The sequence below is a fragment of the Heterodontus francisci genome, chromosome 14, assembly GCF_036365525.1.
Source record: "Heterodontus francisci isolate sHetFra1 chromosome 14, sHetFra1.hap1, whole genome shotgun sequence".
Taxonomy (NCBI): Eukaryota; Metazoa; Chordata; class Chondrichthyes; order Heterodontiformes; family Heterodontidae; genus Heterodontus; species Heterodontus francisci.
Window position 1 is genome coordinate 82,585,964 of NC_090384.1, and position 27,253 is coordinate 82,613,216.

At 39.7% G+C, this 27,253-nt stretch overlaps 1 protein-coding gene across 2 annotated transcripts; it reads right to left on the reverse strand.

Moving 5' to 3' along the window:
- Window positions 1–2,619: 2,619 nt before the first annotated feature.
- Window positions 2,620–26,603, reverse strand: lin7c (lin-7 homolog C (C. elegans)). Of its 2 annotated transcripts, none has more exons than XM_068046477.1 (5): window positions 26,526–26,603; window positions 19,730–19,848; window positions 19,107–19,178; window positions 13,492–13,701; window positions 2,620–6,147 (listed from the first exon to the last, which is right to left on the reverse strand). In XM_068046477.1, exons 1-5 carry the CDS (start codon window positions 26,560–26,562, stop codon window positions 5,986–5,988), a joined length of 600 nt encoding a protein of 199 aa, XP_067902578.1. In that variant the 5' UTR covers window positions 26,563–26,603; the 3' UTR covers window positions 2,620–5,985. The 2 variants fall into 2 exon arrangements, with proteins under 2 accessions (XP_067902578.1, XP_067902579.1); XM_068046478.1 differs by lacking the exon at window positions 26,526–26,603 and adding an exon at window positions 26,404–26,519.
- Window positions 26,604–27,253: the final 650 nt, after the last annotated feature.

Sequence of the window (27,253 nt, forward strand, 5' to 3'; positions counted from 1 at the left end):
ACAGCCCAACACATCAGGGACGATGAGAGGATTCTGGAGCAAGTGTTTCAGAAAGTCAGTCTGCTGCGAGACAGGCAGCGCTAGAGGAAAGAGTAGTGATTATTTACAGGTACGGACAAACAAGGAGGGGCAGGATACAGCAAGAACATCCAGAGCAAATGATCATTTCAAACAAGTTTGAAACACTAGCTTCCCAGGGGAGGATAAAGACTCTGGGAAGGATCATGAAATGGATTTCAATAGCAACAAAACACATGAAACGGTTTTGGGCGCGGAGGGTTGGAGATTATTAATTCAATTAGGAATGCAATAGCAATAAGGGACTTAATAGTTGAAGTAGTGGACACTATGATTTGCAGCCTAGACTAAGAACGCCTGATGCTTTGTTGTCAGGTTTGAGGGTATTTTGGAAAGACTTACGATTATGGAACAGGAGGAAGAGTATCCAGTTACTGTGGTTCACATGGGATATAATGATATAGGAAAGGCCTGACACTCAGCCAAAGGAAGCAGGTTGATGGAACTAGATTTGTAAGGGGAGCAACATCTGGCTATGTACTAGAATATGGTTCAAAAGCAACATTAGGAAGGTCAAAGTATACCTAAAGGGATGGAATCAAAAGAAGTGCGCTGGCATGTCAGTATCACTTCTGGGGAAGGTGGGAGCTTTTCCATAATAAGCTCCATTCAAACAGGAAGGGAGTTAATGAACTGGCTAAATGGAAATAGGGAAGTCAAGAGTCTGTTAAACTAGGAAGGAGAACAGGAAAAAAGCTAATCAGCAAAAGATAGAAATATACAAATAAGGAACCTAAGGAGGGAAAAAAGGAATAAAGGGCATCGAGAAGGAAAATCAAAAGGGAAGGCTTGATGCATACGTGAGGGAGAAGGGAATAGAGGAATATGGGGGACAGGTTGGGAAGATATTACAGCAGGAGGCGGCTAATTTGGAGTATGAACACTGGCCGTCTCTATGCAATACAAGACCAGTTATTAGCAAGAAAAAGACAGAGATAAAATGAAGTGCGAGCTTGGACCAAAAAAAAGGTAAAAGTAGATTTGAATACAAACAGAAAAAGACAGTGCATGTATTGAAATGCGGTGTGTGAGAAATAAACTGGGGGAATTAGAAGCAGTTATTTCACAGAATGATATAGATTCAATAGTATTAACAGAAACCTGGCTACAAATTGGGTAAGAGTGCAGATTACTTGGAAGAACCTCCTGACATCAATCCTAAACTGGCCTTTTACTAGTGCTTCCTTGTCCTGGTCTCAATTTAGTTTGAAGTAAATTCCAGATTCATCTTTTTCATACTGTTGCTACAACTAGGTGAGAAGGGGTCTAGGGGTTTCCTCTCAGCCTTTACCTGGTTTAACCGTAACAGGGTTTAATTTGAAAACACTGTTTTAGCTCCCCCTTGGTGAATCCTTGTTTACTGTTCCAGTTGTAAGGCAAAGAAATCAAACAGATTTCCTTAGATTTAAACAAGAAAGGTAGAAGTTTATTAATCTTAAACTCTAATCCGGTTAAGGACTACGAATATGCGATGTAACCACGCTAGCATGCATACGCGATAAACACACATGCAGATAGAGACAGAAAAAATCGAAAATAAAGGGGAAAAGTTTGAGGCAATATCTGGTAGTTACAGTCCTTTACGTTCAATGTGGAGTCTTTGGTTGCTGGTAAGTCTTGCAATTTGTTGGGGCCCAGTTCACGCTTCAACTTGTTCCGATGCAGGAGTCTTTCTCTCTTGAGGTTTACGAGTCTTCCGTGGGTCTGGTGGCTTGGGAGAAAGCGAGAGAGAGCGAGAGAGAGAGAGAGAGAGAGAGAGAGATAGGGAGACTTCTTTGTTCCAGCTTCAGTTGCACACTGCCTTCTGAATTCAAACTGTCCTGTGGCTAGTCCAAAAAACTTGGACAAGCCAGTTAGTCATGTGACCAGCTCATTTAACCAGTCTTGGCTCTGTGGATTGTATCATCTTAGCAGGGCCTGGAATGCGCTTCCTTACACCTTCAATGTCTGGTGATCAAAATCCATTTGGGCTAATTGGAGCAGGGAATAGTTCTTTGTCTCCATAAGCAGCGTCTCTTAGTAAGCAAATGTCTTTCTAGCCCAGTGTCTGGTGATCTTCAAACAAGTCATTTCTTCACTCCAGCAACAGTTTAAAATGAATGTTCATATGACAAAATTAATATGCCTCATTCTTGGCAGGTTTGGGGGGGTGGGGGGGGGGGGGGGGGTTCTGCACGACACTGTTTATATATCTCGATTCTTAAATTCCTCCTTTCACAGCTGAAAAGTCAAAGTTTCTCCAATTTTTCATAACCAAATTCTGACACTAGCGATCAATTCATTATCTTTGCCCACCTTCTTTATGGTTTGGCAGCCAGAACTGAACACAGTACTCAAGCTGTGGTCTTACTCGTAATCCCATCTTTAGCTTGGCTAAAGGTAAATTGTTTTCACTACAAAATATTCCCTGCTCCACATTAAAGAACTCATGCTTTAAGCTAAAATTGGTCCATAAATTGTGCAATGAAAAGTGAGCAAGAGCAAATGATTCAATGGAAAAATGCATTATAAATATTTAAATGAAATTTAGAACAAAGTACATCATTTTATATAATTTTATTTTAAGTACAAATTTCAACATTCAAAAATCAAAGTAGACAAAGATCAGATTAAAATGCAAAATGTATATACTGATTTCTAACTAGTTACAAACTAGACCCCCCAAGTGCATGGTGGATCTACCTTTCAGAAAGTTTATATTATACACATACACACAAACAAAATTAGACATGGTTCACGAATTTGCTTGGGCTCCAACCACTATAAGCTGCTCTTTGCGTATTACAGTATTATTTTATCCACTCAAACATAGGGCATTTTTTTTTCTTCAGTGCTAACAACCAGTTGATTCTAAAAGCAAACAATTTAGAAACTGACATTGCTATTCATGCAATTATCAAAATGCCAAGGTTTGAGACAACATTTTAATAATCATTGCAATAACTTTTCACTACTAGCAGACATCTAATAGCAGATAGGCATTGTTGCAATACAATTCAGGTTCCACAGATTTCATCAGACTCAGGTGACTTGACCAAGTGGTAACAAAGGTTCTTTTGTTTCATATCTGGTTCCTAACATTTGGTGTTACACATTTTGAAAAAGTCCTCAAATGGTCAATAAAATGCAATTAAAATACAGCATCAGTACAAGAAGTCCTTACACTAATTTGGAACCAAGAAACAGACAATTTTGAAGATGGAAAATGCAATGTTCTGTAACAAACAAGTTAACATTTCACCAATATGATTATAATCTAACACAAGTATTGTACCATAAATAGACTGAAGACTTACCAAAAAAACAATTTTTTTTTGGCTTTGAACAAATCTGTGGCTTTTCCTTTGAATGGAGGCAAGAAAAAATGGTTTAAAAGGAATTTCAAATCATTAAAATTCAGTAAAGTTGTCAATGTTGAGATATTTGACATGTTTATTCCCCATCTAACCACATTGACATACAGGTTCCTGAATTTAAAGGATTGTACTGCTCAGCTACAAATGTACTATTTAGTCAAACTAGATGAACATTTGAGCAAAACGAACAATTGTCAACACCAGCGTCCAGTCTGATTTCTATTTAAGCAAGTACAACAATGGCATATTACACAGCACAGCATAAATAGACAAAGCAGCAGGACAAAAATGCATACATTTCTAACAAGCAGAATTTTAAAAAAAATTACAAGGCTCTCTTACAATCAGTTGTATAACTGGCGCACAGTGGCGCAGTGGTTAGCACCGCAGCCTCACAGCTCCAGGGACCCGGGTTCGATTCTGGGTACTGCCTGTGCGGAGTTTGCAAGTTCTCCCTGTGTCTGCGTGGGTTTCCTCCGGGTGCTCCGGTTTCCTCCCACATGCCAAAGACTTGCAGGTTGATAGGTTAATTGGCCATTATAAATTTCCCCTAGTATAGGTAGGTGGTAGGGAAATATATAGGGACAGGTGGGGATGTGACAGGAATATGGGATTAGTGTAGGATTAGTATAAATGGGTGGTTGATGGTCGGCACAGACTCGGTGGGCCGAAGGGCCTGTTTCAGTGCTGTATCTCTAAACTAAACAATACTCTAATTGAAGTAGTCCAGTTATGCAGATAAAATGGAAACTGTACAAAATTTTAATAAGTGAACAAACAAAAGTTTTGGTATTTGTGTAGCACTAGGCAAGTCAAAACAAACCAATAAGTAGTAATGCTATAAAAAGGCTTCTTTTAAATATCTACTTATTTAAACACTCTACAAGCGAAATAAATTGGAGATTTGCTTCAGTTCCTATCACCATGAGCCATTTATGACCAATAGATCATAATATGTTCAAAGATTTTCAAAGGATCAAGTGGTTGCTTTTTTATTCTTAAGTGCATGACTAAAGATTGAAGAAACTAACACACGATTTTTCTGCATTCAATTACAGGGCTACTAAATTGCCTATTTTTAAAATATAAAAGCTGGTACAAAAATTAAGTTGCCCGAATACAAAATCTGTTCTGTAAAAATGATCAGTTTTATAAGTGGTAAAAAAGCTGAAGCAAGAAGTCAATTAACAGAAGCCTCATATAAAACAGTATTCAATTTGAGTCAAACAACATTTATAATCACTCGTTGAGGATCCATCATGGAGAAAAAATGTTGTTGTGGAGGCAGAAACTTAAAGTGAACCCCCAATTAATTTTACACAAATGTGAGCCAAGAGTGAATTTAGAATTCCTCCTTAGATTTGTCCATATAGTCCATGCACTGGACAGCAGTGCAGATAGGTCAAAGTGGCTTGGCTGGGCACACCAGTACTTTTGCGCTCAGAACAGTATAAAGAAAATATAAAAAGGGATGTAAATAAGGCCTGAAGTCAAGTAGATTTGTCTCCCTTTCACTCTTTGTAAGTAGAGCCGAAGTGATAAAATACTGAGCAATTAGTAACAAGCAACATTTAAGATGCTGTCACGTGACAAGTTATTTGGTTCAGAGTAACTCATTTATTTCTGTTGTCAAAATTACAGGAATGGAAACTTGAACAGCAGCAGTTCAGTTACTGAAAGGAATGTGACCTCTTCCGGATAGATAGCACAACAGATCATTCATTTGACAAAGTTCTGTATAAAATGGACAACTCTTGGCTATTTTGAAGGGGAAGTCTCATCATTAGTGTTCCTTTTAAGCAAATATCAAACAATTTGAAAAAATTAGGAACTCTACATCCTTTTATTTTTCTCCTGTTTTGTTGATGGCTTAATTGGCATGCGCTGAACATATTTCGGGGAACCACGAGGACTACTACAGCAAAGTAATACTGGAACAGTTCCAAAAACCCTATTTCTGAATTTCCAAGTTACTGTCTTGCTCTGGTGATAGTAGGCATTTATTGTCTAGACATGGACAAGCTCAGCAATTCCCATTTTCTATGGGTCAGGCTCCAGTAAGTAGCAATTAAGTGGAGGACAATAACTTGGGTGCTGCACTTCCTTTTACTACACCTCTACCATCTATCCACTTTGGAAGATCATTAGAAAGAGTGCTCATTTTACAAGCCTCTAACTTTTGCTGTTGCAGTTGGGCCACAGGCATAGAGTTTGCCTCAATTACACTACAATGCACTATGGATAGAGGGAATGCTCTATTCTTGCCACTAGCAACAACTCAGAAGTGCCTCATGATGTTTTTAGCATTTGCAAGTTAGGAAAAGAAATAATTCTTTGATTTACAAATATGAATACTTGAACATATTTAAACTGACTTCATTGTAAAGTTAACACTGGATTAACAGTAAGCAAAAATGCACTGTGATGTACTGTCAGTGTGACTAACTAATTTGAGTACCACACTACCCGATTGTGTCACCTCAACAGCAAGTACAACACAATAAGAAATCCCAGCTGTCATGTAAAATAACAGTAATGAACATTAAAACAATTAATAGCTGATTTGCTGCCTGCGTTTCGCTGACCTCATTTTCTCAAACCGTGATTCCATTTCTTCCAGCACTTTTGGTGTGTATCTAACGACTAATTTAACAGTTCCATGGGCAGCTTTCAAGAGTTCAACTGCTTTTTCATGGTGTTCTCCTTCAACGCTCTATATATTAAAATAAAACCTTGATTATTACATTGCTTACTCTTTGTAGTATAACAACAACATCTTTCCACAAACACAACTGCCAGGTTGGTTCAGCTGGTAGCATTTGCATCTGAGTCAGAAGAACCTGGGTTCAAGTTTCACTAAAGAACATCTAAACCGAAACTTCAGCACAGTATGGAGGAAGTTCTGCAGGATGGAAGCGTCGTCTTTTGGATGATACATCAAAACAGGGTGCCATTCACCTTTTCAAATAGGCTTGAAGAATCCCATGGTGATATTCGAAGAGGAGCCAACAGGTCGCTCATTGTCCTGGTCCAACTGTGATACCCTACCTACCACCACCAAAAACTTAGCTCATTGCAATTTGAGACACCTTACTGAATACAATTTGGCTGCCACATCAGCCTACATATTACCATTCATATTCAAAATTAATTCATTGGCCATGAAATGCTTTGGGGCATCCTGAGGACATGAAAAGCATAGGAAGAATGCATATTAAAAAAAAAAAAATCAGTAAAGCAGTAATTTTGTCAGGAAGAAGCATTGCTCCGGGACTGTGCTAGAGTAATGCACAGATTCATTCTCTTTATGTTGACTTGCTGTTCCAGCATAAGTTCTCTTCTGCAGTAATCTTGACAATGGATACAAAAAAATGCTGGAAAGAGAGATCAGATCAAAATTTCAGGCAGGACCATTCTTCATATCTGAAAATTAAAGCAAGCATTTTAACAGAATTAGGAAAAGGGTAAGGAGGGAAAATAAGTTCAGTTCGCATTTTCTATTTCAATTTCAGAGTGGTAGCATCTTTTTGCCCTCCTTCCCCTTTTGTAAGGCTATTAAAGTTCTTGCTTATCTTCATTTTTGGTTCTGAAGAATAGCCTTGCCTTACCTTCTACCTTGTCTTTTCTCTCCAAAGATGCAAACTGACTTGTGTATTTACAATTTTTTCTGTTTTTGTTTCCAGCATTTGCAGTTTTGTGCTTTTATGTGGCAGTCAATGGAGATAAAATTCATTGTACTCCGAGCTAATGGCCAAGTCACTATGAATATGATTCATTTCTTAAAGCATTAGAGTTGCTTAGTTTTTCAAATGTATACAATCTATAGTTCAGCTGCAAAAAGCAATATCAATTTCTAGGAACTGTTCTTCCCATAACTCAGTCAATGTATCTAATGAGTAGTTGAACCATAGTAAGGACCATAAACATCCCAGAATCAAGCTTGATGTTGAGTTAGCTAATCTCAGTCTGGATGATTGTACAGAAGCTATTTGTCTCATCAATCTGCATTATGTAGAAATAAAAATAAATATTCAAGGTTTCTGCTTTCAATGGCTATTCCCCAATCCATGCTGTAAGTATGTGTGGGGATGCCAGATATGTGATGCCCACAATCATGTCTGAATAATGAAAACTCAATCAAGATAATCTAGGACAACTGGCACCTATGAAACTATATTCCAGAGGAATTAATGTCTTCAGGAAGAGGGGAGAAAATTGAAGAGAAAAGAATTCTAGTTTAGAATGAGGACAGTGTTAATGCTTTAAGCATCGACTTATATGGCAGGTTGTTCTGTTTTAATTGCTTGGATTTCACAGAGCCACAGAATGAAATTAATTCTTTTTCTCCTCTTCCCCTCTTAGACTACTGGGTTCCAGACATCCATCATTTGCAAAGACTCATAAAAGCAGCAAAAAGCAGGATTTTCAGTTTAATAAAGCTACAAACACACATGTAGATACCAGAGCATATTTAACAACTGGTCAAAATGATACAAGTCAGCAACTATACCACTTCACTGCTCTCTCAATTTGCAGAGATATACCTGGGTTTTGCCTTACCCAACTTCTCCCTCTAGTTCCCCAAGGATGGGAGAAGCCAATGTTTAGCCCTCAGGGCCATTGCCATTATGCTATTCTATAATCTCCCAAACCCATGACCCCTACTGCCTAACTGGACTAGGGCAGTAGGCGCATGGGAGCGCCATCACCTGCAAGTTCTCCTCCAACTCACACATCATCCTGACTTGGAAATATATCACCGTTCCTTCATTATTACTGGGCTAAAATCTTGAAATTACCTACTTAACAGCATTGTGGAGTACATTCACCACACAGACTGCAGAGGTAAAATAAGGCAGATTTACCAGAATAGGTCCAGGGATGGAGAATTTTAGGTACAAAGTTAGGCTGGAAAAACTGGGTTTGTTCTCCTTAGAACAAAGGAGAATGAGGGGCGATTTAATAGGAATGTCCAAGAGTATGACTAACTTAGATAAGTTAGACAAGGAAAACAAGGAAGACAAATGGTACACAGATGGAAAGTTTTGGGCAAAAGATGCAGTGGAATATGAGGAAGCACTTTTTTATGCAGCAGGTGGTAAGGACCTAGAACTCGCTGCCCACAAGGGTGGTGGAAGTGATGATCACTGACTTCAAGAAGAAGTTGGATGGCCACCTGACAGAATTAGACTTGTAGGACTATGGGGATAGAGCTGGGGAGTGGGACTGACGATATGGCTCCACGGAGAGCCGGCATGGACTTAATGGGCCGAATGGCCTCCTTCTGTGATGTAAATAACTCTATGGCAGCTCACCACCTTCTCAAGGGTAATTAAGGAATGACAAAAAATACAGGCCTTGCCAACGATGCACACATCTTATAAACAGATTTAAATAAAAGGTTTTGTGGAGATGCATTCAAGCAGCTCAAGTCACTCCCGATCAAACCTTCCCTGACTCTAAATGAGCACTGCCTTAGAGAGATAGAGTTATACAGCACAGAAACAGGCCCTTAGGCCCATTGTGTCTGCCAGCTGTCATGGTCTTGTACTTTTTTTTCAGAATATGCGGTTTGCCTTTAAGGCTTGCAAGGGATCAGTATTGCTTTAAGAGCAGGCAAGCCTTAGGAGTTATAGGAAGGTGCATTTTCGTTGCCTTACAGCCATTTGGAGACTGCGATTCAAGGGGTGCATTCTCGATACCATGGAAACAGCCACTGGAAGTGAGCCTGGTGCGATACATTTGTTACAATTCAGTTTGAACTGGCAGTTAGTAAGACAGTTTGAACACACAGACAGCTGTGGCGTCAGCAATGAAAAAGAATTCTCAACCATTTAAACTGAAGGAAATGGGATTTTTGTCTGTTTAATTATCTCTTGAAATTCTCAAAAGTCAAGCCAAGACAGAGATCTCTGGTAATTTAAACTGAAGAAAGGGAAGTTCGACTGTGACAGTCTTTTATCCCTCAAAAACTCTAAAGTCAGATTAATTCTGTTGAAAGTGTTTGCAAGTCGTTAACTGTCGTTCGGCGGGGGATGCCGGACAACGTTCGGCGGGGGAATTGTTGGTCCCACCACAATCAGAATCATATATTTTGATTGGGGGCTTTGACAGGAGCGGTCGGTCGTAACACATCAAGCACCTATCTATTCTAATCCCATTTTCCAGCACTTGGCCCATAGCCTTGTATGCTATGGTGTTTCAGATGCTCATCTAAATACTTAAATATTGAGGGTTCCTGCCTCTACCACCCCTACAGGCAGTGTGTTCCAGATTCCAACCACCCCCTCGGTGAAAATTTTTTTCCTCAAATCCCCTCTAAACCTCCTGTCGCTTACCTTAAATCTAAGCCCCCTGGTTATTGATCCATCTGCTAAGGGAAAAAGTTTCTTCCTATCTATGTCCCTCATAATTTTGTATACCTCAATCAGGTCCCCCCCCCACCCCTCAGCCCTCTCTGTTCTAAGGAAAACAACCCTAGCCAGTCTCTCTTCATAGCTGAAATGCTCCAGCCCAGGCAACATCCTGGTGAATCTCCTCTGCACCCTCTCCAGTGCAATCACATCCTTCCTATAGTGTGGTGACCAGAACTCTACACAGTACTCCAACGGTGGCCTAACTAGCATTTTATACAGCTCCATCATAACCTCCCTGCTCTTAAATTCTATGCCTCAGCTAATAAAGGCAAGTATCCCATATGCCTTCCTAACTACCTTATCTACCTGTGCTGTTGCCTTCAGTGATCTCTGGACAAGTACAGCAAGGTCCCTCTGTACTTCCTAGGGTCCTACCATCCATTGTATATTCCCTTGCCTTGTTAGTCCTCCCAAAATGCATCACTTCACACTTAGGATTAAATTCCATTTACCACTGCTCCACCCATCTTACCAGCCCATCTATATTGTCCTGTAATCTAAGGCTTTCCTCTTCACTATTTACTACACCACCAATTTTCATGTCATCTGCGAACTTATTGATCATATCTCCTGTATTCACATCTAAATCATTAATGTACACTACAAACAGCAAGGGTTCCAGCACCGATCCCTGCGGTACACCACTGGTCACAGACTTCCACTCGCAAAAACAACCCTCGACCATCACCCGCTGCCTCCTGCCACTAAGCCAAATTTGGATCCAATTTGCCAAATTGCCCTGGATCCCATGGGCTCTTACCTTCTTTACCAATCTCCCATGCGGGACCATATCAAAAGCCTTATCCTCATCTACACATCTAGTCACCTCCTTGAAAAATTCAATCAAGTTTGATAGACAAAGCTATGCTGACTATCCCTGATTAATCCCTGCCTCTCCAAGTGGAGATTAATCCTGTCCCTCAGAATTTTTTCCAATAGTTTCCCTACCGCTAATGTTAGACTCACTGGCCTGTAATTACCTGGTTTAACCCTGCTACCCTTCTTGAATAATGGTACCACATTCGCTGTCCTCCAGTCTTCCGGTACCTCTCCTGTGGCCAAACAGGATTTCAAAAAATTATGTCACAGCCCCTGCTATCTCTTCCCTTGCCTCACATAAAAGCCTGGGATACAGTGCATCTGGGCCTGGGGATTTATCCACTTTTAAGCCCACTAAAACATCTAATACTTCCTCCTTTCAATGCTAATTTGTTCAAGCATATCACAATCCCCCTCCCTGATCTCTACACCTGCATCGTCCTTCTCCATAGTGAAGGCAGATGAAAAGTAATCATTTAAAACCTCACCTATGTCCTCCGGCTCCACACACAGATTGCCACTTTGGTCCCTAATGGGCCCTATTCTTTCCCTGGTTATCCTCTTGCCCTTAATATATTTATAAAACGCCTTGGGATTTTTCTTTATCTTGCCTGCCAGTGTTTTTTCATGTCCCCTCTTCGCTCACCTAATTACTTTTTTTTAAAAAAAGTACCCCCCTACACTTTCTATACTCCTCTAGGGCCTCCGCTGTTTTCAGCGCTTTGAATCTGCCATAAGCCTCCTTTTCTCTTCCCCCCCTTATCCAATCCTCTATATCCCTTGACATCCAGGGTTCCCTGGACTTGTTGGTCCTACCCTTCACCTTTATGGGTACACGTTGGCCCTGAACTCTCACTATTATTTGTCACTCAGTTGAGATTAACAACTCACCCTGGGGGTACTGCATGCTAAATTGTCTTCCCTTACATGATACATTGTATGGGAACTCATTGCAAGGCATAAACTTCATTAATAAATGGCACTTAATGATTAAAACTCATTAGGTGCTGCTTTGTGACAGGAGTCAGCATATCTGAAATCTTGATTTGTACATGTTCTACCCAAGTCCTATACCTATCTTCCAGGGCAGAGTTATAACTGAGGGGTTAAATCTGAAACATTAACAATTTCTTTTTATAGATGCTAGTTGACTCACTGTGTACTTCTAGGATTTGTATTTTGGTTGAAAGATACAGCAAACTGCAGAATCTTGAACAGTTTTTGACTTGAAGCTAACTAACAATTACCTCTGCGAAAGAAAGGGATGGTTCTGCAACAGTGTGAAACTGCCATTGAAGTTATATATTTTTTCAAAATCACCTTCAAAGATTATGCATTTTTTTTTTGCAAACAGGGTCATCATGCAGAATGTTCATATCAATGTATTTCAAAATATACCCAATGAAATGGCTCTAACTAAGGTCCCCAAGAATACATGCTTACCTATTATTGTACTGTGCAGATTCTAGAGAGGTTCAGTTATAAAAGCGATAACCAAATTATGTGGAATAAATCATTTTAGTTTTTAGAAATTTTACTCTACCATATTTAAAAAATTGTGGGAATGAAGTTCATAAATATCTCTATTTAACAAACTAAAGACATAGAAATCTGACTGGACGGCAGGAAATAGAAAAATGTTCTGATCATTCTTTCAATTACCACCTGTTATTTACTGTTATATTTTTCTAAAAGGCTTTAGCCCTGGACCATACGGAATGCATTAGTCCCACCATCTACAATTTCTCCCATTATTTCTCTCTTTCACTTAAAAATTAGTCTTCCGAGAATTAATAAACTGGAATTATTTGAATTTCCTTGTTAACTGGAAGTCCGAATTCCAGGTGACTCCTCCTCCCCCAGCTGCAGTTCAACTTCAGTATATCTTAATGAGTGAAAGGGCTCTTCCAATTAGTTCAACCTGTCTTGTCCACAGGGTGTCAGTCTGATTGTATAGTGTTACCTTTTCATAGCTGAACAAAGAACAGGATTATGATCACAAGTTACAAGCTGACATTTCACAATGTTAAAGCTGAAAATCCTAAATGGAACTTGGGAGAAAAAGTAAAAGGTGAAGGAGTCAAATGAAGATAATCACCAGTCAAAAATATGTAATATATAAACACTGCACCATAGTTGTGCTGAATACCTTTTCCTAAATAAGTAGCAGGTAAGTAAACCATTGTTGTTTTGAAGGAGTCCTTTGGTACCTCGTGGACAGCTTAAAATGTTGAAGCATAAGCCCCAATAACCCACAAACCTTCTGGTTATTTTGAACAACACTTTTCTTGAGAAATACTGTCACTGCTGCGCGGGCTTAATTTATGAAGTCCATAAAATACAGTTCTTCAGGACTTAGCCGTTTCCTTCAAAAAACTTTCCAAGTTGTTACTTTTCACATGAGAATGGATAGTGAGCGTCAACTAGTTATTCAGTTAACAGACACTCAAATACACATTTTCCTGCAAGAATCACAGGATAGTGATCAGGTCCACCAATTGTGAAAGATTTTTCACTCCCTTTCTCAGAAATGTAAAGGTCAATGGTAGAAGTCTAAATGGTTGCTCAGGTGTGTTCAGCTAATGCTACATTGACTGGGAATCTAACATGGGACCTTCTGTACGGCATAAGTGCAATACCAACAACTCCCTTTACACACTTAAAACATTGGCGTAGCTCTCTATGTGCAGATTTAAATGTATTTTTGTCTGCAGAAGTAACTGCGCTTCAAAGTTTAATTAGCTAGCTGCAAAATATCTTAGTACGCACTGAGGATGTTATATAAATGCAAGTTCCTCCAAGAGAATGCCCAAGGTACCTACCACTCCATTTACAGATAGGAGTTGGTCCCCACGTTTCAGACCTCCATGACGATCAGCAATGCCAGCAGGGATTATGCGGGATATGTATATGGGAGAGTTTTGCTCCTTTCCACCCATGATATTGAATCCTAGTCCTTCATCTGTTTTGGGTAGTTCCACAACTCGTGGATGCGAGTGACCTTCGCTGGCAGCAAATGCTGCCACTGTTGCCTGATGAGACAAATTACTAATTTACAACCACATCAAATTCTGCAAAACGCAAAGTGATACAATACAAATGATATATAATACACTTACTCCAAACATTACAAAGACGACAGACACATAGGGGAGAAATATCCCAATGAGACCCCTCCCAACTAAAAAGGGGGGGGGGGGGGAAAAAGAGAGAGAGAAGGAAGAGAGAAAGTGAGAGAAAAAGAGATACTAAGATCGCAATCTTCCTTTAGCTCTAACCCCTTTCCCCAATCTCTGCACCTTCTTCCCTCCCATCAGCCTCCTTCCTCCTGCCCCTTCTTATTCCAATTCAATTATCCCCACACTAATTTTCCTTCACCTGAAAACTGCATTTGGTCTCTATTCTTGATGTGTAATGCCATGGGACAAGTTTGAAAAAAAGAATCTATGCTGTTGCATTCCTCTCTAAAAGCAACCATTCCAAATATCAAACTTGGTATTCCACCCGGATTTTTTTTTTTGCATTTTTATAAATACTTAAGACTTCTGCACTCAAACAGTGACTGACAGGCAGAGCTTAATGCTGGGTTTTCAGAAAATGTCAGCAGACATCTCATCACCATGCTTGCAGGTTCAAAGATAACCCCACAACAGGTACTTGGTCTGGAACACATAAGACTCCAGTTCCACACTTGCATGGTTGGCTCTTAATGACATCAAGTCATCTAGGGATTGGCAATAAATAATACCATGCCAATGTCCAGATCTGAAGAACAAATGAAAACTAACTCTTGCAGTTCTCTATGCTTTCCAACCTGTCTTCCACTCTTTTTAATGCTCTTTTTCTCTGTATGCCAGTCAGTCCATTCTTTCATTGAAGCGCCCATTTGTTTCAATCTTCTTCTATCATGGAACATTCTCCTTTACTCTGCCACCTCCTAACTGTCTGTATGACTCTTTACCTATTTACTCAATTTCTATGACCATTTTCTTTGAAGTACAGGATAGGTAGTAAGATTGTAGGTAATGCACAGGTTTGGAAGTGAACAATGGGGTCAGGCACAGAAAAACTGCTCAGGAGGTGGTAGAGGACATGCAAGTGAGAGAATGTGGGGTTTTGGAAATTCAGGCATGGAGCAGGGGTTCTAGGGTTAGCAAGCACGGTTCAAAGGAGTCAGAGGGGCAGGGCGGATTATTTGTGGAGGAGAGAAGATGGAGTTTGGCATATTAAGAAAGGTTCAGGAGAAATTATGAACTATTGCCTGAAGCACTGGTGGTGGATCTAAGTCTGGCAGCATCGGAGGCAGGGTGGGTGAGGGAGTGGGATCCTGAGCTCGTTAGTAGTAGAAACTAGAGGAGGTCTGCACTTGACAGCAGTTCAAGATAACATAGAAATGGCAGCAGCACAGATAACAGTTGCAATTGCACTAAGAAATGTACAGGAGTAGTGAAGTCTTGCTTCAATTGTATAGAACCTTGGTTAGACCACACCTGGAGTACTGTGTGAACTTTTGGTCCCCTTACCTTAGGAAGGATATTATTACCATATAGGGAGTGCAACAAAGGTTCACCTGACTTGTTGCCAGGATGGCGGGACTGTCCCATGAAGAGAGATTGGGGAAATTGGGTCTGTATTCTCTAAAGTTTCAGAGAATGAGAGGTGATCTCATTGAAACCTACAAAATACTGAAAGGGATAGACAGGGTAGAAGCAGGTAAGATGTTCCCCCTGGTTGGGGGGGGGGGGGGGGGGTCTAGAACCAGGGGATACGATTTCAAAAAAAGGGGGAAGCCACTTAGGACAGAGATGAGGACAAATTCCTTTACTCAGAGGGTTGTCAATCTTTGTAATTCTCCATCCCAGAGGGCTGTGGAAGCTCAGTCATTGAGTATGTTTAAAGCAGAGATTGACAGATTTCTAAATACCAATGACATAAGGGGATATGGAGATAGTGTGGGGAAAAAGGCATTGAAGTGGATGATCAGTCATGATCATACTGAATGGTGGAGCAAGCTCAATGGGCTGAATGGCCTACTCCTGCTCATATGTTCCTAACAGATCAGCTATGACTGCACCAGGATCAAAATCAGCAGCAACAGCCCGTTTAAATAAGATGCATCAACTGCAAGTCTGAGCACAGACAGTAGGGTTACACATGCAGGAAAAACCAAATGCAAGGCCCAGCTGAACAATGCAAAGTCCATGCCCAATAAAAGTTAGACTCTAGAAGCAAAAATTTATCGGATGGATTCTGAACAGGACCCAAGTAATTTTATGTACACTTTGTTTTTTTTTTTGCAAATTATTTGTTTGCTATATAAACATGGCAACAAAAAGAAATCAGAAAAAAAATGTTGTTCAATGATTTAATAGTTTTTCACACTTCCCAACTGGTGATTGATGTTTTCTTACTTGACCATATTCGAACATATCAGCATAATTAAGTCATTTGACCCAATCAAGTGCAAATGTGATGTACATATCCCTTGCATTACAGACACATGATAGATACAACACATTTAACTATATAGAGCCCATAAAAGTCACATTTGTCTACCTTCCATACAAATATTTATATGCAAAGGAACAGAAAAATTGAAACATACCAAACTATGTGTAATTTAAACTAGCATTCTGAGCAATTGAATCTAAAATGGTTAGAAAACACTCCTAGTCTATTTTACTCTGGGAAATGTTAAGAGTACCCCCAATTAATTACAGAGCAAGAAAAAAAAACTTTGCTTTAACTCAAATTTCCTTTTCAATATTCACTGGTGAATTCACATTTTCAAATCTTCATAAGGTCTCTCCATTCAGTTTCTGTCAAGGAAAAGGTAAACAAAAACTGCAAAGAGCAGCATAAAGTGCATTTTACAAGCATGTTTAAAAGATGTGCATGGCTCATCATAAAACTGATTCCTATTGTCCAAGAGAAGAATTGTTTAATTTTCTGTCAGCACCAAATATTCAACTGATTGGAACTTCAGCTATACTGAAATCTACAGCTGGAACCTTTATATTCAAGAGAAGTATTATGTAGAAAATGGCATAGCCAGCATGGCTATATTTCCCTTTGAATCATGATATCCAGTTGTATCATATGCCAACCCTTCTTAAAAGACAAGGGTGCTATTTTGTTATAACAAGAAATCAACAACAAAGAGCTCCTTGGGTAGTGGGACTGAACAGCAGCACCATAGAGCAGGTACAAATAAAGGCACAAGAACCACTCTATTTAGTTCCTAATAGTGAAATGCCAAGTGGATGATGTAGCAGAGGACACAGAAAATTGGAGAGATTCATACCTAGGTGGTCCCTGTAGGCGAGAGGTAGCTCCAGAACAGCTATTATCTTAGTTGCAAGGTATTTTGCCAGGAACAAAAATTGAGAATAGAAGGTACAATAACTTCCCAGAAAATTATTTTAAGAAAAGAAATCCACCTTGGGGTGTCCTTATCAAACTTTGAATCACATGTATATGTGATGTGATACTGCCAAGAGATAAACAGATTTTTGTCATGTTTCTTGAGGAAAATACTGAAGGCACTGACTCTCCTTTACTGCATTTTCCCACATCATACAACATTGCCAACTTAGAAATCAGGTAAAATAAAAGCAAAATACTGCGGATGCTGGAAATCTGAAACAAAAACAAGAAATGCTGGAGTCACTCAGCAGGTCTGGCAGCATCTGTGGAAAGAGAAGCAGAGTTAACGTTTCGGGTCAGTGACCCTTCTTCGGAACTGACAAATATTAGAAAAGTCACAGATTATAAACAAGTGAGGTGGGGGTGGGGCAAGAGATAACAAAGGAGAAGGTGCAGATTGGACCAGGCCACATAGCTGACCAAAAGGTCACGGAGCAAAGGCAAACAATATGTTAATGGTGTGTTGAAAGACAAAGCATTAGTACAGATTAGGTGTGAATCCACTGAATATTGAACAGCCAAATATTAGAAAAGTCACAGATTATAAACAAGTGAGGTGGGGGTGGGGCTGTTCAATATTCAGTGTATTCACACCTAATCTGTACTAATGCTTTGTCTTTCAACACACCATTAACATTGTTTGCCTTTGCTCCGTGACCTTTTGGTCAGCTATGTGGCCTGGTCCAATCTGCACCTTCTCCTTTGTTATCTCTTGCCCCACCCCCACCTCACTTGTTTATAATCTGTGACTTTTCTAATATTTGTCAGTTCCGAAGAAGGGTCACTGACCCGAAACGTTAACTCTGCTTCTCTTTCCACAGATGCTGCCAGACCTGCTGAGTGACTCCAGCATTTCTTGTTTTTGTTTTAGAAATCAGGTAATTGGGCTTCTCGGTTCTTCCAAACCAGCTATCAGTAGGTGAATGAATGGAACCCCTATTTTTTCCTTGTAGAAAGTGCATGGTTTCCACCTGGCACAGTTGAGATAGAGAAATCAACAAGTGATGGATTGCAAACATGAACCTACATCCAATCTTTCTACCATGCAGCATGTTGGGGCAACAATGTGCCAAGCTTATTTCCTGCAAGGATTTTTATTTTGAAGCAGGGATTTAAAAAAAAAAACAATTCAAACTATTTTTATTGAGCTTGCTCCCTACAAAGACAGAGACAAACAATTAATAAATAAAAACAGAAATGCTAGAAATACTCAACAGTCTGAGAGCATCTGTGAAGAGAGACAGAGAGTTAATGTTTCTGGTCGATGACTCTTCCTCAGAACAGTTTTTATTTCAGATTTCCAGCATCTGCAATATTTTGCTTTTGGACAAACAATTAAGAGTTTGGAATGAGACAAAACAGATCAAGTACAATTTGGACACCAACCTGTCAAATAACATGCTTAATTAATCACCTTCCATATCACAACAGGGTGCAGGCCTAACTCAAGAGGTAGCAAATTATAAACTGCCTAGTTTAAACAAATCATAGTGTCAGCTTTGATCATGAGGAAGACGACAACTCTGAATTATCACTTCAGTAAAAAATTATTTCTGGTAATGATAACAAGGCATAATGAAAGGAAGTATTTGCATACTGAACTTGTCAATCTGGCTACTCACTGGACACCCTCTTAAAAGCAAATGGAAAAGACAACTTAGGTTAAAAAGTAGGAACCCAGTGTAGAACAATACTGCAAGTCTAAGCAGAGTTCTATAGAAGAAAATAATCAGAACATAAGTTTATCTGCTTTAAATATATACAAAATAAAAGTAAGATTTATTGTAGTAGGGGAGTGGAAGGACACAGTGAAGTTCAGACAATAAAATTTAATTCATTGTAAAAGCTGTTGTGCTTTTGCAGCATGAACTTCCCATTTCAGGAAATATTCTTGTTTCAAGTCTCCTTACCATGAAGCAATGTCCAATTAAGTAATTATTCTGAAGAATTTAGGTTACTACACATAGCATGTCTACCCATAGTATAATCTATTCACAATACAGTTTCTTACCTTAGCAGTAGCATTGGCTCTCACCTCTGGACTACTATTAATATCCACAGTCTCATACACATGCTCATAAACCTGTAGGCAACATGGTGGATGTTACTGCTGCGAATTGACTAATTCCCAGGCTTACAGCACTCATTCATAAATAAGTGTTTGATTAACTGAGCAGAACAAAATTGGGTAAAACCAGCTGCAAGTAAACACAAATTTTAAAGCCAAAAATAAAACAAAATATTTGTAATTAAAATATTAGATTTAACTGGGAAATTGAGCAAGTCATTTAACTGGTTTATGGTGGTGAGAATAAACATTTTCATTCATGATATTTTTCCACATGAAGATATTTGCATTTAGGGTATTATTGAATAAACCTCAGAGTAATAACCAGGTTAAAATTAGAAAATACCAAATGTTCTATGATTCTTTTCTATGATTAAGCTTGGAGTGGGATATAGTGTATTAGTTGGACATAACCATTTCACAATTCTGCTTTTGCATTGCACATGATTTTTCTAAAATGCTTGCCTATAATAATGCAAATAGGTGTAATTGAATGCAATAGTAAATAAACAGCTTTCTTACTTTAATATACATGATACAGAGGGGAAAAATGTACCAGCACATACTTCTCGCACAGCAATGCAGAATTCACTCTGAAGTACTCTTTGCAAAGCCTGTAGCTTCTGCGGTGGCACCTCCCCACTCCTTTGCAACTTCTCCAGTAGTTCAATAGCCCGGGAAACATCTGGGAAAGTTAAGTACAGATTCAAGTACAGGTTAAGTACAGAGCCAAAACCAATTCTTTAAAATTAGTTCAGGTAAAGAATAAAAAGTCCTGCTGATTAAGTTGCAGAGTATGCCAGAGTTTACCCCATGTATGACACTGCAAACCAAAAAATATTTTACTTGCTGTCCTCTCTTGACCATTTTTCCTCACCAGTTTCTCAATCTCTGTCATGTTATTATCAGACATGTGCCCCTAGCAAAGATGTTCCAGTACAGCTACAACACTGGCATCTACCCGACAATGTGGAAAATTGCCCAGGTATGTCCTGTCCACAAAAACCTATGACAAATCCAAGCCAGCCAATTACTGCCCCAGCAGTCTACTCTCAATCTTCAGCAAAGTGATGGAAGGTGTCGCTGATAGTGCTATCAAGCAGCAGTTACACAGCAATAACCTGCTCATCGATGCTTAGTTTGGGTTCCGCCAGGACCACCCGACTCCTGATCTCATTACAGCCTTGGTCCAAACGTTAGCAAAAGAACTGAATTCAAGAGGTGAGGTAAAAGTGACTGCCTTTGACCGAGTGTGGCATCAAAGAGCCCGAGCAAAACTGAAGTCAATGGGAATCAGGGGGAAAACTCTCCACTGGTTGGAGTCGTACCTAGCACGAAGGAAGATGGTTGTGGTTGTTGGAGGCCAATCATTTCAGCCCAGGACATTGCTGCAGAGTTCCTCAGGGTAGTGTTCTAGGCCCAACCATCTTCAACTGCTTCATCAATGACCTTCCCTCCATCCTAAGGTCAGAAGTAGGGATATTTGCTGATGATTGCACAATGTTCAGTACCATTCGCAACTCCTCAAATACTAAAGCAGTCCGTGTCCACCTGCAGCATGACTAGACACCATTCAGGCTTGGGCTTATGAGTGGTAAGTAACGTTCGTGCCACACAAGTGTCAGGCAATGACCATCTCCAACAAGAGAGAAGCTAACCTTCTCCCCTTGACGTTCAACGGCATTACCGTCGCTGAATCTCCCATCAATATCCTGGGGGTTCCCATTGATCAGAAACTTAACTGGACCAGCCATATAAACATGGTGGCTACAAAAGCAGGTCAGAGACTGGGAATTCTGTGACAAGTAACTCACCTGCTAACTCCCCAAAGCCTGTCCACTATCTACAAGACACAAGTCAGGAGCGTGATAGAATACTTGACACTTGCCTGGATGAGTGCAGCCTCAACAATAGTCAAGACGCTCAACACCATCCAGCACAAAGCAGCCTGCTTGATCAGCACCCCATCCACCACCTTAAACATTCACTCCCTCCACCACCGATGCACACTGGCAGCTACATGCACCATCTACAAGATGCACTGCAGCAAGCTGCCAAGCCTCCTTTGACAGCACCTTCCAAACCCACGACCTCTACCACCTAGAAAGACAAAGACAGCAGATGCATGCAAACACCACTACCTGCAAGTTCCCTTCCAAGCCACACACCATCCTGACTTGGAACTATATAATCATTCCTTCACTGCTGCTGGGTCAAAAACCTGGAACTCCCTCACTAACTGTGGGTGTACTTACACCAGATGGACTGCAGCGGTTCAAGGCAGCGGCTCACCAACCATGAAAGAATAAAAAAACTATTTCATTTTACAACAGCCTGATTCTTTCCCCATACAGCCTTGAGAAACCACCATGAACCAAAGCTTTGGGCATCTCAACAGAAGATGGTGTTAGAGGCATTTCAAAAATGGAAGTGCTATCATATATTTAAGTTAAACTATTTTCTTGTACACTTTGCAATTGTTTTATATGCTATAAAACCTTAGTCAATATTAAGTTTCCGTTTAGCGAGAGTCCAAGTGACAAAAGGACCTTAAAAAAAATTAATTCCATTAGCTCTTTTTCCCTAATTTGGCACTTTTGCTTGCCGCTCACTGTTGATAGGATGTTTCATACAGCTGTAGTAATTTTTCAAAGGAATTTTTAAACTTATAATTGGTACATGCCCTACCCTGTTAAGTGGCTTGACACTGTTATGAATGTGAAATCTGAGTGAACCAGGTGCAAGTGTAACACAAATTTTGTATATAATTAGATTATTTTTGACAATAAACAAAAATCTCAATTCTATTACTAGAGGTTACTGTAAATTGCTGCATGAACCTTTCTTCTGTTAGCTTCTGCAAATTCTAGCAAATAAAATCTCACTTATTTGGTCATAGCTCAGTTGTTGCAATATCTAAACTCTGCAAAAGCAAAGACTTGAAATATTGATGTAGCTAGCCGTAGCAAAGTAATAAGATTTAATTTTAATCCAATAAAAGGATTAAACAAACTACTGCACCCTAATTTAGACATTTTCAAACTGTAGTGCTGCAGTGAAGATTGATTGAAGATGGCCTAAGTGTGATATTTAAACATTTTTTCAAATCACTGTTTTACATTTAAGCAAGCCATTTTAAAAAAAAGTAAACACTAGAAATAGAAATCACTTTTGCACATTGTTTGTTTCTACTTAATACAAACATCTTATATATTCACTGTATGAATATCTAATATCAATGAAATATATTGTTGCCTGTACATGTTTAAGTAGCAGACACAGAAAAGTAGAAAGCTTATCCCATTATATATTTGGACTGCATAGTGCTGATTAAGTGAAATGTAAGATATTGGCCCTGAAATTGTCATGGGATAGTAGCGCAAACATTTGCCTGAAATTCCTCTCCTTGCTACTTTCAGAGGTGCCATACCCCATTTATTCTTAATGTATTAAACACTTTTGTTAAAACAGAGGAAGTTCAAACAAAAGTGTTTGGTAGCGGTCCACCATATAATTTCAGGCAAGTGATTCCTCAAATCTCTAGATACAGAACAAGTGTGAAAAATATCTACAAAATATTTTCCCTGTCATTATGCAATTTAAAGTGCCATGCTATATCAAACAATTGGTTTAAAAATTCCCATTGTTAGTTCTCTGTCCCAGTTACAAAGTAGCAAAATAAAAGTTACCCAGTCATGAATTGAAAAAGTTTCTTTTGACTTCAAGTTTGACATAAATGTCCATCCTAATGTTATTACCACTGTAACTTCATGTCCAACAACGACAGAACTAGCTTCAAGCAACTGAATTTTGGTTACTGTAGGAAGTTTTTCTTCTGCTGGTATAAGTCCAATTTTTGGGAAAATTACAATGGCAGCGCAGCACTATATCGCTGGGTGACAATTCTAGAAACAGTCCTTTCTACGCAATGTTTTAGATTATATGGTGATGTCTAAACTTCCAGAATGATACAACAATGTTACTGTTGTCAACTCAGTGGGCAGCTGTATTTTTATGGATGCTAGTACAGTATTCCCCCTTTACTGCAGTATCAGTGCTTGGTTCTTATGTCATTATTGTCACACACACCTTCCAAGTTATATTTAGAAAGCCTCTGAAAAATAGTCTGTCTGCTGTATACTATTTTGGAAACTGAAGCATTACACATTTGAAATTGTAGGATTATGCTTTTTGTTTTCTCGGTTATGGCAATCTTTTATTATATAATTTGGAACAAGCTGGCGATCATTCTCTGTTGGGTTTATTTTCAGTTCTTTTGCTAATCCCAACTGAGTTACTGCCTTGACTAAGTCAGTAGTCCACACATTTACCTCATTTTATTGAGTTAGCATAGACAAAACACCAGCAACACTTCTTCACTTGCAGCTGCCAATTGGTTCTAAATAATGAAATGGTATTTTCTGCTTCACAGAAAGAAAGACTTGAATTTATATAGCAGCTTTAACATCCGCCTGCTGTCCCAAAGCATCTCACAGCGAATTAAGTACTTTTTGAAGTATAGTCAAAAAAAACACATCGGACAATTTGTGCACAGCAATGTTCCACAAACAGCAATGACACACAAATGACCAGATATTTGACTTAAGTAATGTTTATTGACAGATAAGTGTTACCCAGGACACACAACTCCCCTGCTCTTCTCTGAATAATATCAAGGGATCTTTTATGTCTACTTGAGGGGCTAGACTCAGCTGGAAGACAGGATAGATGATAGATTTTTGCTGCCCTCTCTTCTCTTGCATGATATAAGGAGCTCATCGACTATTTGATACAAGGCGCTCATGCAGACTATTTCTCTAATCAAAGGGTATATGCTTTGGTTGTTCTTCCTCCCTAGTCTCACTGCCCTTGTCCCTAAACATCCATTGTCAATTCCTCACATTCCAGATTTCAGACTGATTTCATTCCAGACATCAGATTTCATCCACAAAGATCCACCACCTGTTCCTTTGAGGCCTCCTTGCTGACGTCCTTACCACTCAACAGCTCAAAGCATTGCAATCTCCTCAGCTCATCTTCAATAAATTATTACCCTACTTGTAAAAGTCCTATCTTCAACCCTTGCCCTCTTGAAATAATGGCCTAACGTTAACCACAAAGTTATCACCACCACTGAACTCTATGCTCATCTCTTCCAGCATGCCTTGTTTGGCTCCTTTCATCTGGGCTTTGTCTTGAGACAGGTCAATGTAAATGACAACATGCTGTGGGACTACAATGTGATATCCAACCTCCTCAGCCTTGATCTTTCACAGTAACTCTCAATACAGTCAACTACTTCAACCTCAAATGCCTGTGTGGTCCATCTCTATGGTCTTTTACCCTCCTGGGTCCATTTCTGTCTGCCAAACCAAGTCAGGACATGTCCTCTGATGGTTTCCCTTTCTGTGCCAGTGGTATCATCTCCATTGTTCCCAAAGTTCCAACTTTAACCCCCTGTAATTCCTTATCAAAGTGCCGTGGCCTGGCAGCAATATCCACAAGTGTGGGGCCAGCTTCCTAAATACACCAATTATATCCAAACCTATTTCTTGGCAGCAGCCCCAAAGTCAAAACTGTGGGTTTTAGAGACACAAGCAGAGAATGGCTAACACAGGCGCCAGGGCCAGTTGTTAGTACTTCCACACCGTCACACAGCCCAACCAACATTTGCTGACAGTACAGACAGATTCTTGAACAAAACTGGTTAGAAAAGGGATAAGCTCAATTCAACAGTAAAGAACACAACTTTTCAAAATTACAGACGAGAACAGGACCCAGATGCACCTTTACTTTCAGGTTGAAACAGTCATGAAGGTAGAGGTCTGTCAGGTGACAAGTTATAACTATTCAATTCCCGCTCTCCCTGCTGCAACAGAGACTGATTCTGCAGTTAATACATCCTTAATGAGTAGGATTCTCTCCCAAAACCCATTTGCATTACTCAAGTACTCAGACATTGCATAATTGACAAGTTATCATGCTTGCTTTCAGGTCTTTGCATAAACAGTCTTACCAGCTGAGTTTTAGTTTCTACTGGTATTTTTCCAGCAAAAGCCCATTGCTGTCATTTTCCAAGATACCAATCTATAACCATATATCACATATGCCCTTCTCAAACATGCCACTCCTCATAACTAATGTATCAATTACTCTATTCTCCCAGCTGATAACCACATTCTCCTTATGTGACATATTCCAACAGCAGTTACACTTTGTTTCTGTGGCTTTATTAGACCCAGTTCTCAACATATACAAAAGCGCCAACTAGATGCTTGCCTCATAGGCTTTCCTTTTTAAATCCCATGATACAATTGGTTCACATAGTCTGTCAAAAGATAGAGCAAAACACTTCTTTCTCAGATCCCCACTAGAAAGGCATTTAATTTTTTTTTTAGTTAAACATATTCCTGTCTCTGGGTCAGGTGTAAAACTCACACTGGGAACTGATCTCATAAGCTAGGCTGATGCGTGCAAACCTTCCCTCACCCCAAAATAAAGTAAATTAATTATACACCAGCAAGTGCTTTCCTAATTTTATATTAAAATGAACTAGCAATAGTGTACCTTAATTTTACTGGAATAAAGCAACAGTTTTTTTTTAGGAATTGCTACAATGCCAGAGACAGCCCAATTGCCTGTTCCAGTAAAAGTTAAAGATTGCAGTGCATGATTCCAGGAGAGTTTTGTTTTGGCAAAGATTCCTTCCTGAACAGATAACAAACAACAACAGCTTTAACATAGTAAAGTATCCCAAGGCACTTCACAGGAGCATCAAAGAAAATGTGACATTGAGCCACAAAATAACATTCAAAAATATAACACTAAGTAAAGAAACATATAGAGGTTTAGGGAGGGAATTCCAGAGCTCAGGGCCTTGGCAGCTAAAGGCATGACTGCCAATAGCAGAGCACCTAAAATCAGAGATGCTCAAGTGGCCAAATTTGGAGGGGGGAAAATATCTCAGGGGACTGTGGGGCTGGAGGAAATTACAGAGATAGGGAGGGGGGGGGGGGGGGGGAGAGAGGAGATGGAGGGATTTGAAAACAAGGATAGCATTTTAAAACCTACCAGACAGGATTACTTATCACTTTTCCCTTTACTATTTGATGAGATGATGCTGGTTCAGAATGTGCTTGCCCGACAACCTTCAGGGCGCACTCCAGCAGCAATTCTTTGTGTGAAGCACCTTGAGAAGTTACCAAGAAGCAGACATAAGGAGCTAAATACACAGCATTACCTTCCTCAGACATCCCGCCACCTAGCCTGTCTCACTCAGATTTAAACTTATAGTTAATGGAATGTAATTCTGACCCTGGCCACTGCCTTATTAAAGGTGAGCTCAAGAGCGGAAAAGCCCACCTCTGTCCAGCCGAATTGGCTCCATCACCAACTCCATTCCAGACACTGGCAACAGCAACACTGCCCCGGAAGTGACGCCACCTCCTTTCCAATATCCCCCCACCACATCCGCTCGTGTTTGTAACACAAAGCGCGCCGCCCGCGACAGCGTCACCGGCAGGTCCGAGGGCGCATTACACCCACTCGAACAAGTCTCAACACTCCATCGCTTCCAATACCATACAAATAAAAGCAAAAATGCTGCAGATGCTGGAAATCTGGAATAAAAACAAAAAGTGCTGGAAATACGCAGCAGATCTGGCAGCATCTGTGGAGAGAGAAGCAAAGTTAACGTTTCAGATCAGTGACCCTTCATCAGAACTTCCAATACCAATCTGATCACAGGGAGACAGCTTGGCTTTTAAATTCTTATGTTTTCTTTGGTTGTGGCTGATGAAAATTTAACTGCAAGCCTTTGTAAACAGTGTTTCCACACAGAAGTAAGTGTGAAACTCGTTTTAAACTCATGTAACACTGCATAGGAGTCCTTAGGAACAAATGTCTTCAGGTGAATGGTGGTTTAGATGTTGGGGAAATTACTGTAAAAGACTGCATAAACATAATTCAGATCCAATTTTAAAGTTGCACATTCTTCCAACATTTACTATAACAATAGATATTATTATCACAACATATAGAATTATAGAATGGTTGCAGGGCAGAAAGGCCATTCGGCCCATTGTGTCTGT

What these genes read in the sequence shown, in the direction of transcription:
- lin7c (XM_068046477.1), bottom strand. Translation starts at nt 26,562, where the DNA reads ATGGAGTTGGTGATGGAGCCAATTCGGCTGGACAGAG. An exon ending in TCTGCATTGCTGTGCGAGAA is followed by an intron (nt 19,179 to 19,729) that starts GTATGTGCTGGT and finishes TGTTGCCTACAG; the next exon opens with GTTTATGAGCATGTGTATGA. An exon ending in TCCTATCTGTAAATGGAGTG is followed by an intron (nt 6,148 to 13,491) that starts GTAGGTACCTTG and finishes TTTAATATATAG; the next exon opens with AGCGTTGAAGGAGAACACCA.